The sequence below is a fragment of the Aristolochia californica genome, unplaced genomic scaffold, assembly GCF_029961685.1.
Source record: "Aristolochia californica isolate CCGP_79_NKW_82.1479 unplaced genomic scaffold, dmAriCali1.0.hap1 SCAF_4, whole genome shotgun sequence".
Lineage (NCBI taxonomy): Eukaryota > Viridiplantae > Streptophyta > Magnoliopsida > Piperales > Aristolochiaceae > Aristolochia > Aristolochia californica.
Genome location: NW_027182103.1, coordinates 24,595,642 through 24,618,972, shown reverse-complemented (window position 1 = coordinate 24,618,972; position 23,331 = coordinate 24,595,642). Strand labels below are relative to the sequence as shown.

Sequence of the window (23,331 nt, the reverse complement as noted above, 5' to 3'; positions counted from 1 at the left end):
GTAGATAGACTGGTTGGATCTAATCCAGAGGAGAGAAGGAAAATGGAAGATGATGGGCAGCTGTTTGTTGAAATGCCTGCAAGAAAGGTGGAGAACTGGATTTTCTATGCTTAGTAATTTGGGTTTTTCTGGAAATGGTGGAGAATATGCTATGGGGGGTGATTTTTATTACTGTTGAGGGTAAAAAATTCAAATTCTGAGTGGAGACTGGACAAAGTATAGGTGCTATAGTTTTGGACACTATTCCAAGTGATAAAAAAAAGGAGTCAAAGGGTGTGGACACTATTTCCAATGGACACATCCAGCAGATTGTCATATTAAGGAGTCTTTCGTGGTCACCCCACAAACTGTATTTGCAGAAGTTAAGGCCAATGCTTGCAATGAATCGATTGTTGTAACTTCTCACACTAATGAAGTGCCCGATGATTCCTGTAATATGCTTCCAAGCCATAACCAAAAACCTTCAATAAATGGCATTGACATAATTGAGGTGTCACAGGAAAATGAATCATCAATCCAAGAAGAAGGGCCTTCAAATGTCGAGCCTGCTGCATTGGAAATACAACTAGAATTATATTATGGTCCCAGATCAACACGAAGATTCACCGGGGAGGACGAGGTGATAATGAAGAAGAAGGGAGTGAAAGGGGACAAAATCATTGAGAAGAACGGAGAGGGATAACCCGCCTCTGAGGGAGTCCGTAACCTACGGCCCTGAGGGAGACCGCAACCTAGGGTTCCAGGGGAACACTGACCCTAAGCTCAAAGAGGAGACCTCAAATCCTGTTTTAGATTAAATTTTTATTTCCCCATTCATTACCATACGTTGCATACAAATAGTTCACGCCAACAAGAGTTTAGGCAAAAATTACAAAAAAGCCCCTGAGGCATATTTAAACCCAAATAGCATAAAATAGAAAATAAACTAAATAACTACTTAACTGACTCAGCCATGGTGTCTTAGCCTGACTCGGCTCACTATTTGGTCCATAAAAAATTATCTTTTGTACCATCTGCTATCAAAATACATAACAAATTATCTTTTGTACCATCCGCTATCAAAATACATAATCTGGGTGCTGGCCAGTGTGAGGAACTTGGACTGGCTCCAACGAGTGAAAACTGTGACTGCAGGGTGGCTATTCTCAGTACAGCCGGGTATGCACATAACAGGCCACTTGAAGAGGCTTATGGGTCCTTCAACAAAATGATGTCTATTGTGCCAATGCAAAAAACAGTGCTGCCAGACAGCCAAGAAAACAGTGTTGTTGTGGTAATGCAGAAAATAATGGTAGTGTAGAAAATAGTGCTGCAAATTGAGATGGGAGGTGCAAAGAAAAAATTTCACTCTATTTCAATGGTAAGGCTTCCACTTGCCTAGGCTGTGAGTGCCAACTTCACTATTGCTGCTACAGTAATTCACCAAAGCGCACTAATTGCTCTTCGTGAGTCCTCTCAGTCGAATTACAACAATATTGATGCTACCAACTCTAGAGGCGACCGGGGCTTCCTAGAGGATATTGTTTATACATTATGTATGTAGAATGAGGAGACAGTGATAGTCCTGAGTTTAGATGCAATAGTGGCAAGGGGTGCAAATCTCAAATGTAGGACTTATGCAGCAAAATTATCTATAGTAGTGGGCAATGCATATAGTCCTGTGCAGGATGTTGCTGATTCTTTCTACACCGGGAGACCAATAAATGTAATTTGGGATCTTGCTGCAACCTTGGTTTTGGGTTTGGATAATAATGGATCCATAGAGGAAGCTTCTGGTTTTGCAGCACATGGGTTATGCAGAGCTTCACTAGAAATGTTTGGACTGCTTCCAAATACTGAAAAAAAATCCTGCTGGGTGGTTGTTCTCAGAGCAGGTTAGTCCCAGCATATGCCAGCTGATGAGGCTTTTGCGTTCTTCAAAAATATGAGGTTTGTAGGTGTTAATCTTGAGGGTATTGCTATTCTTTTTTCCTCTCCACTTCTGCCCAATTGAAGGACTCCGAGAGTGGTCTGTAGATTCTTGACTTGGTTCATACAAACCATATTCCTATGAGTAGCAATTTAATTGTCACAGTGGTTGCCAGGCATGCCAAATATACAACAATCATATTTTATGAAGTTAAGTTATACTTGGATGAAAGGTATTTAAGTCTACTATCATAAGGAGAGATTTCATGTCAATCTAGTCTATGTTTAAAGAAATATTCACATTGGAAGAATCAAAGATCGTGATGGTATTCTATTGTATTGAAAAATCCGAATTTATGCCCATTGTTTTGAGTCACTTTTTGAGTTGATATATAAGAAAAATATCTCACTTCTCCCTGGTTTGAGGGATTATCTATGCATCTCTGTTATATGGGCTTATTTCTACATCTATGATATTTGGTTCAAGCTGGGATCACTGCCATTACCTCCCAGCTTGAGGGGGAGAAGTACAAGAAAGAGGTATTTTATTCCATATGTTGTGGATGAGTTAATGTGACCAAAATATTCAAGAAAAGGGGAACACAAAAGATGAAGCTTCTGCATCTAAGAAAAAATATTTATATCAGATTATGATTATTTCATGGGTCCTTCTACAAGGTTTATTATTTTGGTTCATGTTATATGTGTTGTAAGATGGTCGTATTATATTCAGTTGCAGCTATTATGTCTCTTTGGGGACATTATTATTGAAGAAGAAGTGGCCTCATATCATCATTTATTTTACCCCGTAAAAAAAAACATCACGGTTGGGAAACATTGATGGGGGATACCCTGTAAAAAAATATCACGGTTGGGAAACCATGATGAGGGATACCCTGTCAAAAAATATCAAAGTTGGGAAACCATGATGGGCCCTGTCAAAAAATATCATGGTTGGAAAACCATGACGGAGGAACTTATTATTGCATCTATGTTTTACCCCCCCACCCCACCCCCCCCCCCCCTGAATTGGCCAATTGGGTCTCAAGGAAGAGAGCACCAATGTGAGGGGAGTGCTAGAAGATTGGAGGACTACCATTTTATACAAAAAAATCTTATACGTCATTTGCAGCATACTGGGAGATCTTGATGTTCTCTCCCCCCAACTTGAGGGGGAGTGTTTGAAGATAGGGCTCAAGCCCACATGAACAAGGAAGGCCCACATATCTAAGAGTCTTATAAGATGAACCAAACAACCAAAGAAGGCCCACAAGATGAACCCAAGCCCATAAGAAGTGGGACCCACAATGATTACCATGAGCTGGCATCCTTATCACATCAATTGGAAGATCAAGGACTCAAGAAAGTATCTTTATCTAATGGTTACATCCTAGAAGAGTTTTAGTTTGAGTTATGTTTGCCTTTTATCTATATTAAGTTATTAAATTATGCTAGGACTTATCTTTAAGCGTATGAGTTTGGGTGTAATTGGGACAAAGGTAGTTTTATTGTAATTGGACTCTACTACCTTCCTCTATTATAAATAGAGGTTCATGTACTTTGATGATAATACTTCAATATAGGTTTTCTCTTTCCCATAAATTCAACACCTGTATGGTCTAATAACCACCACATCTAATCCGGAGTTTAAACAAATTCTATGATCACAGTGCCTCAATGGAGGCAGCCCTGAAAGCTCCTAAAACAAGTCTATGAACTCTTCCAGTAACTTTTCTAACGTGCTGCCCGGTGGTTCCTGTTTGTGTAGTAGGTGGATATGATGTGCCGCTTCAGCTTGACTGCCCTTTAGCATTACTTGGCTTCCTTTCGACTAAAAACTCATTGTTAAAGCAGAGAAATCCCACAAAATTGGGCCCAAGGTTTGTAACCATTTGATTCCATGTACCATATCAAATCCAGCTAATGGTATGACAAAAAATTCAATGGTAAAATGAGTGTTACCAATAGAAAACTTTACCGCCTTGCTGACCCCATAGCTAGGGACTTTCTCACCATTGGCAACTGAAACCATGGCAATTGGGTGAGGCTGGATCCCAAGTTGAAGATGTTTAGCAGCCATTAAGCTTAAGAAATTGTGGGTACTTTCAGAGTCCACTAACCCCACAAGTTCTTGGTCTAGAACCCTTGCCCGTACTTGCATAGTTTTGGCTGACTTCTATCTAGTAATTGCATTCAAAGAAATTTCTGGTTCGTCCTCCTCTTGAGGACCTTCTTTCGGTTCTTCTTCTCCAAATGCATCTAACTCCAACCTCAACAATCTTTAACATTGGTGGCCTGCTCTATAAGGTTCATCACAGTTATAACATAGGTTTTTTGCCTTGTGGTCAGCCATGTCTAAACCAGTTAATGTTCATATATATTGGGGTGGTGGGTTGCTTGTCCTTGTATCTGCTGCCACAGTATTAATCGGTGTAGTTTTGGGTGGCCACACTATTGGCAAGGTCACCTAAGGCGTATAGTTCCTCCCCCCTTACCAACCAGTCCTCTTAATTTGAACTTTCTGTCTTGCTTCCAGTGCTCGAGCGAAATTCATTGCTCGTGCCAAATTAGTAGGTGCAAGGAGTGCTACCTCTAACCTCAAAGACTCATTAAGGCCTACTGTAAACAAATTTACCTGTTGGTCGACTCTAACCATCCTGCTTGCTTGACCCAATTTTTCTTGGAATTGTTTTTTATTATTTATCCACAGACACGGTTTGTCTTAATAGGACCAACATCCCCCCCCCCCCCCCCCCCCCCCCCCCCCCCAATGGGTTGCTGTTTGCTAGAGGGCTGAATCTCATAGTACATAGCTCTTTAAATTCTTCCCAATCTAGCACCAATCTCTCAAATTTTACTTGATGAAACCATAGATGCACTTCATCAAGCATGTGGAAGGCGGCCAGTCCCACCTTCTCAAATTCAGGTATCCTTTGATTGGAAATAAATTCTCACATCTATGCAACCGAATTAAGGGGTTGTCAGACGTAGTAAAAGTGGGAAAATCCAATTTTGTATACTTGGGTACTGTACCTCCACCCTATTGTGAATGGACACCAGTACGCTTTACAAGCTGCTCCACCCTTCTACTGTGCGATTTGTCCTCCCCCCTTTGGCCTGGGGTTGGGTTTCTAGCAGCCAAAAGATCTGAAACCATACCTGAGAGTCTCTCGAGTTGCAGGATAATACTTGGAATTTGTTCCAACCACTGGCAGAAATTTGTCATTCTCACCTCTTGTTCGGCCTGTGCGTCCTGCGCCTTTATGACTATGGCTCTCAGCTCTTCATTGCTGGACGTATCACCCATGTTACCCTGCTCTAATACCAAGTTGTTATGTTCCTGGGTCATGGATCTTGTAACATGGCACTGGAAAGGGTAATCCAGAGTTTTGGGGACGAGTTCTGCACTGCTAAGGTAACTCTTGGTTTTGGAAAAGGGAAAAGAGCAAGAAGAAAAGAGAAGAAAATAAAATTCGTAAGGGAACCTGAACCTTTGGGTTCATTGAGGATAACTCCAACCCTAGAGCTCGTTGAGGAGAACTCTAAATCCCTATTTAGGCTAAAATCAGAATTGTCTTTTCCCATTCCTCTTTCCCCCCTAAGTAGGGTTGGCGCTAACAAGAGTTCAAGAGAAAGAATTACAATAATGCCCCTATGGCATATAAACTCTTCAATTGAAATAAAATGAAGTAAAAGGAAAATGAAAAAAAAACAATAAACTGAATAACTAAATGACTCAACCGCAGCGCCTTTGAATGACTCGGCCTACTCTTGAGTCCATAAAAAAATCCTTAAGTTTGAAACATAGGAGGGGTAATGTTTCTTCTTGTATGTGAGCTTATTAAATTTCTCCAACAAGGATTCTAGGATGGTATAACCTTACCTCACTTGGTATTTCTTGTTTAAGGCCTCCAATGAAGCTACCAACTTGAACCAATGGACTCAGTTGACTATGCATTCAAACTTTGTTTGGTACTCTTTGATGGAGCCACTTTGCTTGAGCTTTATGAGAAGAGAATCATAATCTTGATATTGGTTGGCCCAAACCATATGCATAGATCTTGTACAAACACATGCCAAGTGATAAGAGGGCCGGTGTGGTTGTGCTATTGGAACAACACACATATCCCCTTTTAGATGGAAAGAAGCTAGAAGCCTTTTTTGGTTTTCATCAGTTTATTGATGTTGATTTTCAGGACTCCATAGATTTAGCTCATGGAGAAAACGAGAGATGACATAGTGGAGAAAGTAGGAGGAAGAAGAGGTTATGGACTTGTATCCTAACCCTTCCCCTGAAGCTCAACCTATAGATTAATAATCCTATAATATTATAATTATGCCCCTGGTACTTAAACTAATTATATTAGTGCCATCTCTATGAGATGCCTCTTTATTTACCATCCTACCATCACTGTGTGGGCTTGTGGGCCTTATCCTTGGTCTACTGGCCTTGAGCCCATCTTCCACATCTCTTGGATGTGTGGTTTGGGCCCATCTTCCAACACTCCCCCTCATGTTGGGGGTGAGAGAACATAATGAAATCCCAACTTATAGTAAATGGTGCATGGGATCTTTTGTATAAAATAGCAGTCCACCATATCTTCAAACACTCCCCCTCATGTTGGGGGTGAGAGAACATAATGAAATCCCAACTTATAGTAAATGGTGCATGGGATCTTCTATATAAAATGGCAGTCCACCATATCTTCCAACACTCCCCCTCAAGCTTGTCGTCTCTTCCAAGAGGCCCAACTATCATAATATAAGTGAGACTAAAATCTATTATGAACTCAATAGCTGGTTGAGTCATTCAAAGGCGATGTGGCAATGTCAATTACTTTGGCTGAGTCAGTTACTTAGTCGTTAAGTTACTTAGTTTTTCAGTTACTTAGTTATTAAGTTAAGTCATTAAGTTTGTTTACTTTTCAAATTGAATGCCATGGAGGGGCAGTTCTATAATTTTGTACTCTTGAACCCTACTTAAGGGGTTAAATTAATGGGAAAGAGAAGTCTTGATTCTAGGTTAAACAAAGGATTTTTGAGTTCTCCTAAATGAGCTTAAGGGTGTGCGTTCTCCCCAACGAACCTAGGGTCTCAAGCTTCCCTTTGTCTTGATTTTCTTCTTCCTTCATCTTCTCCCCTTGTGAATCGCCATGTGAGATCTGGAATCATAACAACTTGGTATAAAATCTTGAACATGGGTGATTCGTCCAGGAGTGACAAGCTGCAACCAATTGCTAGAGAGGTACGATTGGCAGCAATGGGGGCAGAAAATGCAACAACGCTGACAAAAAGTGGGGCATGAATGAAAAGAATTGACCAACAAATCAGTAGGATGTGGGATATGATGTTTGGAAGAAATCCACCCCTAGATTGAAGGATGGAAGACTTGAGATTGGCCGAAACCGAGAAGCATCGTGTTGAGTTAGAGGGGAAGGTTGCCGCTCCAAACGATGACCAGTTGCTGCCCATCATTTGACCTCAAATCGCATCAAAACAGCCAGATTTGGGTTTGACCTCAAATCTCCCCTGTTCACAGCAACCAAAACTTCTCCCAGAATTGGAGAAGGAAAATTTTCGAGTGGAGAAGCCCCATGTTGCTGCTGTTCACCATCGGCAATAGGTCAGGCTCTACTTCATCATCGGGCATAAAAATTTTCTACCCAGCAGCTTCAATTTTCCTCTGTTAGCGGTTTATGCAAAAAGAAAGGTAAAAAAATCTAGAGATTTTGATTTCAAAGTGGAAATAGTTGCCTTGGCAGAAGATGAGAAGTCTGGACTAGTGGATTTCAATCTGAAATTGTGACCATCGTGTTTCAGCCTCTCACTCTCGGTCTCCACCTCCAAGTTGGAAACCGACTTGATCGAATTTTGTGGTCAGTTTTTTAGCAGATTTTCTCCGAATTTTGTTTTGTCCATTCTCATGTCCCTCGACTTTGTAAGAAAAAACTCTACAATGGTGTTGAGGGTGTTTAGTTGCACTGTGAACCAGAAAGGTTACTCGCATAAGCTAGAACATTATGTGTTGTTTGTTGATATATTGGCTTCCGCTGGTGATTTGGAAGGAGTTCTGGCTCTAGTGTTAGAAATTCGCGATGGGGATATTTCGGGTCACATGTATTCAGCCTGTGGAGTTGTAGTGTCCGCTCGAACACTGTTTGTAGAAATTCTTTGACCAGGTGGGGGTTCTGGGAATTCTATTGTGGACGATTATGAAATGTGTGGAGATGTGTTCGTGGGCACTTCTTTGATGCATATGTATTCTAAGTTCGGGGATATTCCTGGTGCTTACCAAACAATTGATGAAATGCAATTTCGAGATGTGGGTACTTGGCACACCATGATAGTCGGATTCTGCCAAAAATATGTGATTTCATGGAACACTATCCTCACTGATTTTGCACGAAATAGGCTTCCTGATGAGGCAATTAAGCATTTCCATGTTCTGGGTAAGTCTGGTGGCATACTAGTAGATCAGGGTACTAATATAAGCCTTCTCCCTGCTTTATCCCATGTAGGATCTATGCAACAAGGAATGGTAATTCCTGGAAGAACTATACGGACTGGTTTGTTATATGAGGTGTTTGATGTAACATGTCTTATTGACATGTATGCCAAATGTGGATAAATCAAGATTGTTCATTTTGTACTTGATAGCATGGACCAGAAAGTTCTACCGCCATGGAACACCTATGGTAATGCAAATTGGAGGATCCTAGGGCAGTAGTTTATGTAAAACAAAGAGATGCTACACTGGAAGAACTAGGGCAGACAGAAGTAATTATGAATTAGTTGAATCCTATTTGGATTTCAAAAATTGGACTGGTGTCTGAATTTGAAACTGCCCAACGACTGGTATGTAGGGTGTATGATGTTGCTACCCAGTTTCATGACATGCCTGTCAAGGCACTTTAGGTGGATGATACTAGAAGAGTTTTTTACCAAATCTCACAGAGGAATTTAAATTTTTGGAATACAATGATGTTGGAACACTGTATTCATGGATGTCTTGCAACAATGGTGGGACAAAGTTCTAGTAACAAAATGGGTGACAGGGCAACATCAAAAGAAAACGTGTTGATCGAGGAAATTACCTTTATTGGTATGTTTTGTGCTTATATTCATGCTGGATTAATATCAAAGGGCCACAAGTATTGTAATGAAATGTTGACTATATCTGACATAAGTCCCACGTTTGCACACTTTTGGTGCATGGCTAATCTTTATGCTAATCTTGACCCACATGCTGCTACATAGTCCAACAAGCATGGAAGCATGTAAAAATGGTTTTCCCAAGCTGTGGAAGATGACATCCACCAACTTTCTGCAGACGAGCAACATCATAATATTCACAACATCAAACAAGATGAGGAACAAAATCTCCCAGCAGATGACACAGATGACACAGCTGGACTAGAGGAGGATGTGGAGACCCTCCGCCAAGCCTACCCTACCATTGAACTTGAGCACAAGCTATTTCTCCAGGGAGGGAGTAATGTTATGGACTCAATAGCAGGCCGAGTCATTCAGAGGCGACGTGGCTGAGTCAATTACTTTGGCTGAGTCAGTTACTTAGTTGTTAAGTTACTTAGTTATTAATTTAAGTCATTAATTTTATTTACTTTTCAAGTTGAATGTCGTGGAGGGGCATATTTTTAATTTTGTACTCTTGAACCCTACTTAAGGGTGAAAGGAATGGGAAAGAGAAGTCTTGATTTTAGGTTAAACAAAGGATTTTTGAGTTTCTCCTAAATGAGCTGAGGGATGTGCGGTCTCGTCAATGAACCTAGGGTCTCAAGCTTCCCTTCGACTTTATTTTCTTCTTCCTTCATCTTCTCCCCTATGAATCGCTTTGTGAGATCTGGGACCGTAACAAAATCACTCCTAGCTATAAGACATCGCTCCATACTCCAGTCAAATAACTCATGTTGGATGTTGGGTACACTCCTATCTTTTGTAGGTAGTGGGTCTATAGGCATTGCTCTGAAGTGTAATAAAACTCTTCAATCACCGTATCCCTCCACAAAACACCGACTCTCAAATGGTATGAATAATAAAGGCCAAGTAAGGAGGGGAAACGAGTAATCACCCAGAAAATAATATTTTTGGGGCCACCATGTGAGCCAAAGAGACATAATAACATCAGATGAAAATGGGCTTGGGCCTAATAACACGTACCATATATAAAAAATGCTTAAAAAATGATCCTTAAAATAATCCGTTGCGAGTCTGTGCACAAAATAATATGCTTACTAAGGAATAAGCTGCCAATACTTGAAAATAATAATCCAGCCAAAGACAAGGAACCAAGTTGAGCCGAGTCGGATATCAAACCAATATTACTAAGTCGCAAGAGTAATCAATAGAGAACTCATGACCCGAACACATATAACATAGGAAAATAAACAAGTGGGCCAAGTCGAGTTGACCCGGACCTAGTTGACCCAGTTCAAGTTGACCCAACCCACTGAGTTGACCCAAGCAGAACAAAATGGGTCTGACACTCCCTCGTTGGGTTTACCAATTGGAACAAAACAAACCCAGTTTGGGTCACTCGGCAGAATAAAATCTCTGCAGCACCTTGTTGATTTTTAGGACTCCATGGATTTAGCTCATGGAGAAAAGGAGAGATGACATATTGGGAGAAACTAGGAGCAAGAAAGGGGTTATGGATGTGTGTCCTAACCCTTTCCCTGAAGCTCAATTTATCAATTAGTGAAACTATGATATTACAATTATGCCCCTAAAACTTAACCTAATTCCATCAATGCCATCTCTATTAGATGACTCTTTATTTACCATCTTGTCATCACTATATAGGCCTATGGACCTTCTCCTTGGTCTAGGAGCTTTGAGCTCATCTTCCACATCTCTTGATTGGGTGGGTCTTCCTTGGTCTTATGGGCTTGAGCCCATCTTCTAACACACTTGGATGTGTGGGCTTGGGCCCATCTTCCAACTCTCCCACTCAAGTTGGGGGTGAGAGAACATCATGAATGCCTAGCTTGCTGCAAATGGTGTATAGGATCTTCTCATATAAAATGGTAGTCTACCATATCCTCCAACACTCCCCCTCAAGCCGATGGTCTCTTCCAAGAGGCCCAATTGGCATAGTATAAGTGAGAGTAAAATTACTCCTAGCCATAAGACATCGCTCCATACTCCAGTTGGCTCATGTTGGATGTTGGGCAAACTCCTATCTTCTGTAGGTAGTGGGTTCATAGGCATTGCATAGAAGTGTAATCAAACTCCTCCATCAATGTGTCCCTCCATAGGACACTAACTCTCAAATGGCAAGAGTAATAAATGCCAATTAAGGGGTGTAATAGGTAATCACCTAGAAGATTATATTTTGGGGCCACCATATGCTTTCTATTTTATCAAATAACCAATACTGACAACAATCAACAATTGACAAGTCTTTCAATAATAATGTCTCAGCCAAAGAGATACAATAGTAGCAGATGAAATGGGCATGGGCCCAATAACGTGTACCAAATTATGAAAATCCAAGGACCCATAAAATAATCCGTTACGAGACCATCAGAAGGTTGAGCACCAAATAATATGTTGATCAAGGAATAAGTTGTCAATTAATTCCACATAATATCATGCTAGAGCCAAGGGACCTAGTCAAGTTGAGTTAAGTAGTAGACCAACGTAGTTGAAGCATGAAAGAAATAGGTATAACACTTAGGACCCAGACCTGTATAATCAAGGCAGGAAAACAAATGGGCCAAGTCAGGTTGATCTGAACTGAGTTGACTCACTCTAAGTTGACCCGACCCACTAGGTTAAACTGAGCAGCACACAATGAGTCTCCGGTTGGTGGGTTGACCTAACATGGTCTGGTCTGAGTTGGGCTAGAAGCTGAATCGGCGCTGGATGAAAAATAGTGTCCTAACTTAGTAATCATTTAATTTTTCAAGAAGTCATCGTCCCTAAAAATCACAAAGAAACAGTCGTCTCCCTGAAATAGCCTGGAAAATCTTCAAACCGTGCTTGAAGCTCGGTATATCATATGGCGAGATACCTACGAGACTTGATGGTGAAATCAATCTGGCAATCGTCTTCGTCCTCCCAAATGGAAACCAAGCTGAAGCGGGAAAGGCTAGCAAAAAAAAACTATATCTTCAAAAGTTACTTAAATAGGAGAGGACCAACAAGGAGATTCTGAAATCAGTAGAGTTGTCATCCAGAAATGGCAACACAACGGAATACAGTCACGAGACATTCCAAAAAATAGATATAACAACAAAAACTGATGAGTCTATGTAAATGGCAATGGACTTGGAACAAGGAGATGAGCCAAGGAATTTTTCAAAAAAGCAAATAGCATCAAGAGAAAATGTATTCTCGGCATAAACTTAATTTTATGATAGAGAAAAATAATCTAGTGCAGAATAGTTGTTCAGTTGACAACTGGTGTCACGTGATACGATGACAAAGGCAGTTGCTTTTGTTGGAAGATAAGATCAAGCCCAAACGACCAAGGAAGGCCCACATATGTAAGATTATTATAAGATGGACCACATGACCAAGGAAGGTCCACAAGATGGGCGCAAACCCATAAGAAGTAGGACCCACAATGATTACCAAGAGTTGGCATCCATATCACATCAGTTGGAAGATCAAGAAGGACTCACAAAAGTATCTTTATCATAGGGTCACGACCAAGAAGAGTTTTAGTTTGAGTTATGTTTGTCTTTTATGAATATTGAGTTATTTAATTATTTTGGGACTTATCTTTAACTGTTAGAGTTTGGGTGTAATTGGGACAAGGGTAGTTTTATTGTAATTGGACTCTACTACCTTCTACTATTATAAATAGAAGTTCATGTACTCAGATTACAACAAGTTATTGATATCAATGAAGTATTTCACTTTTCCATAAATTCAACATGGTATCAGAGCAGGTTCTATGAGTTGACTTGGTCAACTCATGGAGGTAATGTGATCTTTTTCTCTAAACCCTAAACCCTAGGTCTAGGGTCGAAGTTTTTTTTTCAGTCCCTACAATTGTAGTTTTCATTGCGATTTTCACCTTTATAATTAGTTTTCATATTTCAAGATATATATTGACGGAAAGATATTTTAGTCTAATTTCCAAAGAAGAATTATTTGTTCCAATCGGAGTTATCTACAGAGAGATATCGATGTTTGAATGAGCAAAGGTCAGATTGAAAAAAGGTTCGAGTAGCAGCAACAATCTTCAGATTCTGAGGTATTTTTTGCTATCAAGAACTAGACTTTATATGGAGAAATATATATCAAACGAAATATATTTAAGTCTATTCTTTTACCTATTCAACCAATTTTTTATCTGATTTATTTATAAAGAGAAATCGATATTTGAAGCAGCAAACGTCAGATTGAAAAAGAGGTTCGAGCGGCAGCAAAAAGCCTCAACTTCTGAGGTATTTAAACTATCAAGAAAGAGACTTTATATGGATAATTATATATAAAGAGAAAGGTATGTAAGTATATTTTCTGACCTATTAAACCAATTATCGGTATGATTTTTTATAAGGAGATACTGATCTTGGAAGAGTCAATGGTCGTTCTAGAAAAATAGGAGAAACAGAACTTAGTTCGGCCAGATGACAGAGACCGAAACCTATCAGATTATTTATCTTCTGATAATTATATTTTAAGAAGAGATGTTATACTTGGATGAAATTTATTTAAGTCTACTTTCAGAAGGAAAAAATTTCATGTCAATCAGATCTATATTGAAAGATATATTCGAATTGAAAGAATCAAAGGTCATGTTGGTATTCTGTTGGATTGAAAAATCCGAATTTATGCCAATGGTTTTGCGTCACTTTTTGAGTTTATCAGGAAAATATCTCACTTCTCTCTGGTTTGAGGGCTTATTTATACATATCTGTTATTTTGGTTTATTGCTACATCTATGATATTGGTTTCAAGCTGGGATCATTGCCATTACCTTCCAGCTTGAGGGGGAGAAGTAGAAGAAGAATAAGAAAGATGTATTTTATTCCTTATGTTGTGGATAAGTTTATGTGACCAAAATATTCAAGAAAGGGAGAGCACGAAAGATGAAGCTTGTGCATCAAAGAAGAAATTTTTATATCGGATTATTTCATGGGTTCTTTGACAAAGTTTACTATTTGGTTCGTGTTATATGTGTTGGAAGATGGTCATGTTATATTTAGCTGCAGCTATTATATCTCTTTGGGGACATTATTATTGAATAAGAGGTGGCTTCATGTCATCATTTATTTTACCCCATCAAAAAGATCAATTTTTTTTGTGGTTGGGACTCCATGACGGAGGAACTTCATCCCCGTCAAAAAGATGAAAATTATTTGTGGTTGGGAGTCCATGACAGAGGCACTTCATCCCCATCAAAAAGATGAAAATTATTTGTGGTTGGAAGTCCATGACGGAGGAACTTCATCCCTGTCAAAAAGATGAAAATTATTTGTGGTTGGGAGTCCACGATGGAGGAACTTCAAAAAGATGAAAATTATTTGTGGTTGGGAGTCCACAATGGAGGAACTTCATCCCCGTCAAAAAGATGAAAACTATTTGTGGTTGGAAGTCCATGACGGAAGAACTTATGACTACATCTATGTTATCCCCCCTTGTAATGGCTTTTATGTCTCCTACCACTAGAGAGTCGTTGTCCTGTGTAGGGACACGGTGGTGGACACTTCAGAGCAATGCCGAGAGACACACTACCGGTAACAGTGGAGTGTGCCCTACATCCAGCATTAAGACTGGCTAGGAGTGATTTTTACTCTCACTTATAATGCCGCAGGGCCTCATGGAAGGACGCAACAGCGTGAGGGGGAATGTTGGAAGATAAAGGCATATTGGAAGATGTGCCATTTTATACAAAAATATTATATACATCATTTGCAGCAAGCAGGGAGTTCATGTTGTTCTCTCACCCCCAGCTTGAGGGAGAGTGTTGGAAGATAATACAAAGCCCAAACGACCAAGGACCACATATGTAAGATTATTATAAGATGGGCCACATGGCCAAGGAAGGCCCACAAGATAGGCGCAAACCCATAAGAAGTAGGACCCACAATGATTACCAAGAGTTGGCATCCATATCACATCAGTTGGAAGATCAAGAAGGACTCACAAAAGTATCTTTATCTTAGGGTCACGACCAAGAAGAGTTTTAGTTTGAGTTATGTTTGTCTTTTATAAATATTGAGTTATTTAATTATGTTAGGATTTATCTTTAAGTGTTAGAGTTTGGGTGTAATTGGGACGAGGGTAGTTTTATTGTAATTGGACTCTACTACCTTCTACTATTATAAATAGAAGTTCATGTACTATGATTACAACAAGTTATTGATATCAATGAAGTATTTCACTTTTCTATAAATTCAACAGCTATATGAGGAAAGCATGCAACAGGACAACAACTAAACAAGTAGAGTCTGCTATTCATCGCCTCCATCACTGGTGCTTGAATCGCAGCTGTTGCAAACGCCATGGCATCCCTCTTCTTCTACTTTTCGGCGACGAAGATTTCTACTTTCTCCTTTTCTGAGCCAAATACTCTAGTTTAGATGAATTGACAAGCGTGGTGGAAAATGCATGTGGATGTGGACTGGATGGGGACAGAGATGACGGCAATTTATTTCATGTAGAATCAGTGCCCAAGATGAAGGATGTACAACACTTGCACCTCCTTCCCTACCTTCTTCATCGCCTCCTCGCACTCCATATCCCTATCATAGATCAGATATTGCTTCTCGATAGGGACCAAAGGTGTAATAGTAATACCATATACGACTCTGATATAAAGACCACAATAAAAGTTTCTTTTTAGTCTTCTCGGCATCACAAACATCTCTTCATTTTTTGACATTGGTACTACTCTTTTCAGTAATAAAACTATCACTATATGGCTAGCGACTAATGACTGATCTAGAGCCAAGTGATGTCGGAAGGAAAAGGATTCAACACTCAGATGGTGGAGACTCTCCTCTCAGGAATGATGCAAAGAAAGCCAAAAAACTAAAATAATCATAGAGCTGAAGGAGATGACAAAGCCTTGATCTGTTGCTGAAGGGCTTCGTATCTCCTGCTAATGAGATGCAGTTATCCAAACAGAAATCCAAACCAAAAATTATGCTTCTTAAAAGGATGCATATTTTCTGTTAATGAGATGTCCAAACAGAAATACCAGCGGAAAATCTGGAACACCCCTAAAATAGAAATTCCAAACCGAAATTCTTTGTTGTAACAATCCTTAAACAAAAGCAATGACACAGACCAGAGATTGTGATATGGAATCCGAATGGGTCGCTAATTGCTTCACCAATGTGGGCAAGTTTCCTCAGAGACAGATGCGTCTGAGCTTGCCACTTCCATTCTTGCCTTTGCAGCAGCAAGGAATGACTTCAATGATGATGATTCAATGCTTCCTTTGCTCTGATTACATCAAGACCACCACATACCAGACTACAAAAAAATTAATGCTCCCTCTACCGAGATTACTGCTCCCTCTGCTTTGTTACATGGAGACTACAGCAGCAGATGAATAACGAGTACCATACACACTCTAATGCAGACAAGCATTTCACAATATAATCAGCAGCAGATGAATACGTGGAGACTAACTACTTTAGAAACATTCTCTTACTCTACTGGTATCCAATGACAGATGCACAGAATAACAAAATCAGCAACCAGAATCAGTAAGGATTCTTAGGAGCCAATAATTAGAAACAACGACTGCCAAGGATTCCCAAAAACCATCAATCCTATCTGCATCATGTGGAGGCCCAATATTGTAGCACAACGATTCTCTAGCTTCCAGTTGAAGTGGTTACGTCGATTAACAAAGACTCAAAAATATTTATGTTACCAAGCAACCGGTAACCGGCGAAAAACAATGGAAAGGAGCCAAGAGATATCCAATATTAAATCACACAAATAAAAATATGAACCTTGCCTAAATAGGATCAAGGCAGAGAATTATTAGCAGTAAAGACAAACAACAACAGACTTTGAACAATCATGTAAGGGAAAAAACCCATAGAGTAAATAAGATCGAGAAATTTTAAAATAAAAAAAGGAGAAGACACAGAATCACGCACCCAAATAAATCGAGAATTCTAAAAACTACAAATACGAGTCCTAAAAATCATGTTTTGATACCATGTTTATTTTCAGGACTCCATAGATTTAGCTCATGGAGAAAAGGAGAGACGCGTAATTGGAGAAAATAGGAGGAAGAAGAGGTTATGGACTTGTCTCCTAACCCTTCCCCTAAATTTCAATTTATAGATTAATAATCCTACATTATTACAATTATGTCCCTAGTACTTAAACTAATTACACCAGTTCCATCTCTAAGAGACGACTCTTTATTTACCATCCTTCCAACATTTTATGGGTCTGTGGGCCTTCTCCTTGGTCTATGGGCCTTGAGCCATCTTCCACATGTTTTGGATGTGTGGGCCTTCCTTGGTCGCGTGGGTTTGGACCCATCTTTTGACAGTTGAAAAGGAAAAAAAATTAGACATATAAGCTCCCACTCCATCGGGTCATCTCTAGGCCTATATTTTGAAGAATCTTTCATGACCTGCATGTTAAGTTGTGGAGCCTAATTAAATCTTACCCTCTGACACGATATATTGATTGATGTGTCATTAAGGGTAGTGTGGGGATTTCACACTTGTAATCCAATTCCCTTATTTTATTTTTATTTATGGGGGCACCGTTGTTAGGGTTTTATCATTTTGATGAGTATCATCATCCTGAGGAGCATTTGGAGTTGTAGCCCCAGATGTTAGAGAAAAGCACCTGTAAGTGTGTGTGGTTTCTCTTTGTAAACTATTTCATCTTCATAGTAGATTATTGTAGCGGGGGAAGCAAGGATGTAGTCTAACCTCAAGGCGAACCTATATAAATCTTGTTGTTATTTTTTGTTGCTTGCTTTTATTTATTTCATGTTTATTATTATTGATCTCATTAGTTTGAAATTAGAGCATCTAATTCCTAATAATTGGTATGAGAGTTTTGGTTTGTGATTGAAAGAAATGGCTGGCGGAGAAGGATTGACACTTGGAATCAACAAGTTTGATGGTATGGATTTTGAGTTCAGGAGGATGCAGATCAAAGATTATATATACCGTAAAAAGCTGAACGCACCACTTTTGGATATGAAAACAAAAGGTATAAAGGATGATGAGTGGAATCTCATCAATAGATAGGTGTTGGGAGTATTCTCATTAACATTGTTAAAGAACGTTGCTCACAACATGGGGTCAGAGAAAACTACAGCGGGGATGATGAAGATTCTGTTTGACATGTATAAGCAACCTTCCACAAATAATAAGGTACATCTCACAAAAAAAAATCTTCAATTTAAAGATGATAGAGAAAACATCAGTAGCATAACATTTGAATGAATTTAGCATAATTGTCAATCAATTGACATCCGTTCAAATTAAATTTGATGATGAGGTTCATGCATTAATTCTTTTGGCGTCTTTGCCAAATTGTTGGGAGCTTATGAGGGTTGCTGTTAGCAACTATGTAGGCAATGGGAAATTGATCTTTAATGATGTTCGGGATACCATTTTTGTGGGGGAAGTTGTTATGATCCCGGATCTAACACAACGATTAGTAGGGAAGAAGAAGAAAAGAAAAGAAAATCAAGCCAAAGGGAAGCTTGAAAACCCTCGGTTCGTTAAGGAGAACGCACACCCCTGAGCTCGTTTAGGAGAACTCAAAACCCTCTGCTTAACCTAAATTCAGACTTGTCTCTTTTCCATTCCTTACACCCTAAATAGTGATCATGTCAACAATGTTCAAGAGAAAATTACAGATTGCCCCTCCACGGAATTTAATGTAAATAAACTTAATGACTAAGTAATTGACTTAACTTACTAACTAAGTAACTTAATGACTAAGTAATTGACTCAGCCAAAGTAATTGACTCAGCCATGGCGTCTTTAAATGACTCGGCCTGCTAACATTACACCCCTCCTGGAGAAAGAGCTTGTCCTCAAGCTTGAAGGTAGGGATGCTTGCCAAAACGTTGCCATATCTCCCCAAGTAGCATCTGTGGCATCCACGTCAACCCACTGGATAACACAAGCGGTGTAATCGCTGCAATGTAACACCCCGGAAGGAGAGATTTCGGTATCTGAAATCCTCCACACTTTCCCCCAATTGGCAAAAAGTTTCCTCTGAAAATTAACAATTTTTTTATCCAACTACTCTACTATGGTAGAAGCACCAATAGTATTCAACATATATTCTCCACCTCGGAGTGCATTTGTTGCACCTTTCCTTTCTGCTTCAGCCTCCTTTTCACGTTCTTTCCAGCTCTCATATGCATGGTCATCTATTTGTTGCTCATGCCTACAGATCGGGCACGAATTATGCTCATCCAGCCATGGCTTGAGGCAATTTGGGTGAAATAAAAGCTTGCAAGGCAACTCCTGCATCTTGTCATCTATAACCAAGTTCTCCCTACAAACTGCACATTTTGTCTCTCTCCCTAGCTTCACCCAGATTTCATGTGTGATTGTGATGATTGGAAGCCTTGCAACCATCTCTTTTGAGGCTGGAGGTGGCTTCTTTTGTCAACACCAATTTCCTGTAGTGAAGCTTCAATGACAGAATCAAGGTCCTGCAAACCACTGATTTCTAGCTTAGTATTTACCAACTTTTCCAGCATTGCAGAAGCAGCATCAGGACCAAAATTGTTTGTTCTATTACTCTCCCCATGGGATTGAGAAGACTTAGAAGCACTAACCTGCTCTTGTGTGGTACCAAGAGTTGTAAGTAAATTCTATGCCACAAGCCATGCAGGTGGCCGGGGCTCAGGTCCAACTGTTAAATGTCCTTCAAATAGAAATCTAGAATCTTTGTACGGGGTATTTGGTGGAGTCTGAGGCCCGGGGTCCATTCTCTACCTCATCTAAATGTTCAAGAGCCCTAGCAGTGCATGCTCCTAGGTGCTCCTTCAGTGAAGACTCAACAAAAATGCGTTATGCATCTTCAAAAAGCCTCAAACCTGCATGCCAGAATCCTGGTGCTATATATCTAGTCTGCAAGATCGTTGCAGCCCAAAAAATTATAGAATAAATGCATTTACAAAGTGAGGAAGAAGCATAAGAATAGGTTTCAAGAAGAATGGATTGGATCAAAGACACGGCTACGTATGTTTCTTCCCTAGCCGTTTCTGCAGCTCTTGCAATTTTTGCTTCATAGAATCTTCGAACACCATTAGTTTTAGCTCGCTTTTCCTTCTTTCCTGTAGCTTCTCTAGTGTCTTAGAAAGGGAAGTGAAATTCCAGAGAATAAGAATTGAATTTCCCACACTCTTCATGGTCATGGCAAAGAACCAGTATGGAAGCATTGCACCCACAATCAACCCAATGAAAACTTTAGGTGTCAAAACATCCACTGTGGAAATTTCCGCACAGCTCACAAAGGCACCAAAGAGAGTCAAACACACCAGGGTGGCTGAACCAATGGCAAACCCCCTTCCAATAGCAGCAGTAGTGGTTCCAGTGGCCTCAAGGGCATCAGTTATTTGGCTCACAAAGGCACCAAAGAGAGCCAAAGACACCAAGGCGGCTGAACCAAAGGCAAACCCTCTTCCAATAGCTGTAGTAGTGGTTCCAGCGGCCTCAAGGGCATCAATTATTTCGCATATCCTGTGACTCATGTCAGCCATCTCAGCAATACCTCCGGCGTTGTTACTAATGGGACAATATGCATCAATGGCCACACCAGTAGCAATGGTGTACAACATTCCAAAAGCTGCCACTGCAATGCCATACATGGCAGCAAGGCTAAATCTGACAAAATTGCTGACAGCAATAGCCTCATTGAAACAATTAACAAGTATGTACACCTTTAATTGGGCACAAGTTGAGAGGACTGAAACAACTACAACCCCATCTAGCTTAACACCTTCAACTAGCCATAAGCCTCTTTGCTTGTTCTAAGCATACCCTGCAATCCTCCTAATCCAAGAACCCACATCAAACATAATAGTTAAAACTTCTTTGATCCCATTATCAACGTCATTCAGATCCCTCCAACACATTCCAGAAATTCCAACAAAATTTCCAGTAAAAGGCATATTGTGCAAACTCGTATAGACCTCGATATACAGAAAAACCAGGGATATTCTCCATCACTAAAACCCAGTCTCTTGAGAAGCATGTATTGTCAAAAAAAAAAAAAAAAAAAAATTGAAATAGAAAGCTTCCCAGGAGTCCTAATCCAAAGACCCACACATAGCCGATAACTGAATCAGATTTTACCTTTGAGAAAACATTCACCGCCAGAAACCCAAATGCAATTTGTAATTTTATGGAATTCTTTAATTCTTGGCTGTTCATCCTACTATCGACATCATTTCTCCAATTTTTTATCCACTCTACAGTCAGCTGGAATAAGAGAAACCGGCGGGTGTCCTAGAAGTTTGGGAAGGAGCTTCACTATTGCTTCATATAAGTCGCGATATGAGGTACCCTTGAAGCCAATAGGGCTTTTGAAATTCAATCTCTGATTATTTTGGAAAGCAAAGTCAATATCCCAGTCCTGAATGACAGAGACCTCACAGAGGATTCTTGGAACCATGGTGATCTCATCCAAGCTCTTCCATCCGATGACCTTGACGACAAACATTGAGCCATCAACGACGGACTTGGCATAGTAAACCTAGGTGAAGGGTCCCTGGCTGATGAGCCTGTTGAGCTTGTATTTTCTGAACAAATCGGGTGTGCCGACATCAAGGACATGACGGTCTCCATGGGTAACAAAATCAATCAACCCCAAGGAAAGTCTCGAGTCCTGAGGCTCTTCGCATGTGCTCTTGCTCTCAAGCTTGCTTCAGACTCTCCTTCTGCCACGGTAACAATTTCCACTTCGAAATGAAAATCTCTGGATTTTTTTACCTTCTTGTTCGCATAAACCTCTAACGAAGGACAATAAAAAATGCTGGGTAGAAGATATTTATGCCTCATGACGAAGGAGAGCCTGGCCTATTTTCGACAGTTAGCAGCAACAAATCGTGGCCAAAATTTAGCATGGGGTTCCTCTGCTCGGAAATTTCTAGTCTCAATTTCTGGAAGAAGGTTAGGTTTTCATGAACAGGGGAGATTTGAGGTCGAACTCAAATCTGGCTGTTCTGACACAATTTGAGCTCGAATGATGGGCATCAACTGTTCATATTCTAGAGCGGCGACTTCCCCTCTGAGGCCATAACGTGATGTTTCTCAATTTATAGCAATGTCTCAGACATTATAGTGCAAGACTCACACATTCCATTACGCAATGCTAAAACCCATGTGTGTATTTCTCCCGATAGATCGAGTATGGCAAGCCATTTTTTCTTGGGACAAAGCATCACTCATTGTGTTCCCACTCTGATACCATATTGTTAAGATCCTGAATCTAACAAAGCGATTCATAGGGAAGAAGAAGAGAAGAAAATAAAATCAAGCCAAAGGGAAGCTTGAAAACCCTAGATTCGTTAAAGAGAACGCACACCCCTGAGCTCGTTTAGGAGAAATCAAAACCCTTTGTTTAACCTAAACTCATACATGTCTCTTTTCCATTTCTTGCACCCCTAAATAAGGATCACATCAATAAGGTTCAAGAGAAAATTATAGATTTGCCCCTCCATGGCATTTAATGTAAATAAACTTAATGACTAAGTAATTGATTTAATCTACTAACTACATAACTTAAAAACTAAGTAACTTAATGACTAAGTAACTGACTCAGCCGAAGTATTTGACTCAGCCATGGGGACTCTGCATGACTCGGCCTACTATTGAGTTCATAATAGAAGTTCGTAGAAAGGACTCCGAAGAATCGTTGACATCTAATTTTGCCTTAAGTGTCGATACTAGGGGTATGAACTTCGAGAGAAATTCCAACAAGGACAATAGTAGCAGGAAATTAAGGAATGGAAGAAGAAAGTCCAAATTTAGAAGGAATGTGGAGTGCTGGAATTTTAGCAAGTTAAGTGACATAAAGAAAAACTGCAGAGTACCAAAGAAGATGAAAAGAAAAAAAATGCTGCAAATTTGATAACTAAATAAGTACAAGATGCTTTATTCTTGCTGGTTGATAGCCCTATTGACTCTTGGGTGTTTGATTCAGGAGTTTCTTTTCACACCACCACACATTGTGAGATCATGGAGAATTATGTTGTTGGAGATCACGGGAAGTTATATCTTGCTAATTGAAAACCTTTGGATATTGTTGGTATTGGTAATGTCAGTTTGAGGATGTGAAATGGGATAGTGTGGAAAATTCACAAGGTGAGACATGTGCCAAAACTTATGCATAAACTGATTTCAGTAAGGGCAACTTGATGATGAAGGTCATAATGTGAATTTTAATGGTGTTGCTTGGAAAGCCACTAAGGAAGTCATGGTTGTTGTACGA

At 39.9% G+C, this 23,331-nt stretch overlaps 1 protein-coding gene and 1 pseudogene across 1 annotated transcript; one reads left to right on the top strand and one right to left on the bottom strand.

Annotated features, from left to right (window-relative positions):
• Nucleotides 1–7,864: 7,864 nt before the first annotated feature.
• On the top strand, nt 7,865–8,536 carry LOC137963157 (pentatricopeptide repeat-containing protein At4g33990-like). Its single transcript, XM_068810330.1, has 2 exons — nt 7,865–7,961; nt 8,088–8,536. The coding sequence occupies exons 1-2, from the start codon at nt 7,865–7,867 to the stop codon at nt 8,534–8,536; spliced, it is 546 nt and encodes a 181-aa protein (XP_068666431.1).
• Nucleotides 8,537–19,127: 10,591 nt separating this feature from the next.
• Nucleotides 19,128–21,010, bottom strand: LOC137963156 (E3 ubiquitin-protein ligase AIP2-like; annotated as a pseudogene).
• Between the last annotated feature and the right edge of the window lie 2,321 nt (nt 21,011–23,331).

Excerpts from the sequence above, each read along its gene's own strand:
- LOC137963157 (XM_068810330.1), top strand. The coding sequence starts at position 7,865 with ATGGTGTTGAGGGTGTTTAGTTGCACTGTGAACCAGAAAGGTTACTCG. Across the intron at positions 7,962-8,087 it reads TGATATATTGGCTTCCGCTG|GTGGGGGTTCTGGGAATTCT; the intron begins GTGATTTGGAAG and ends TTCTTTGACCAG.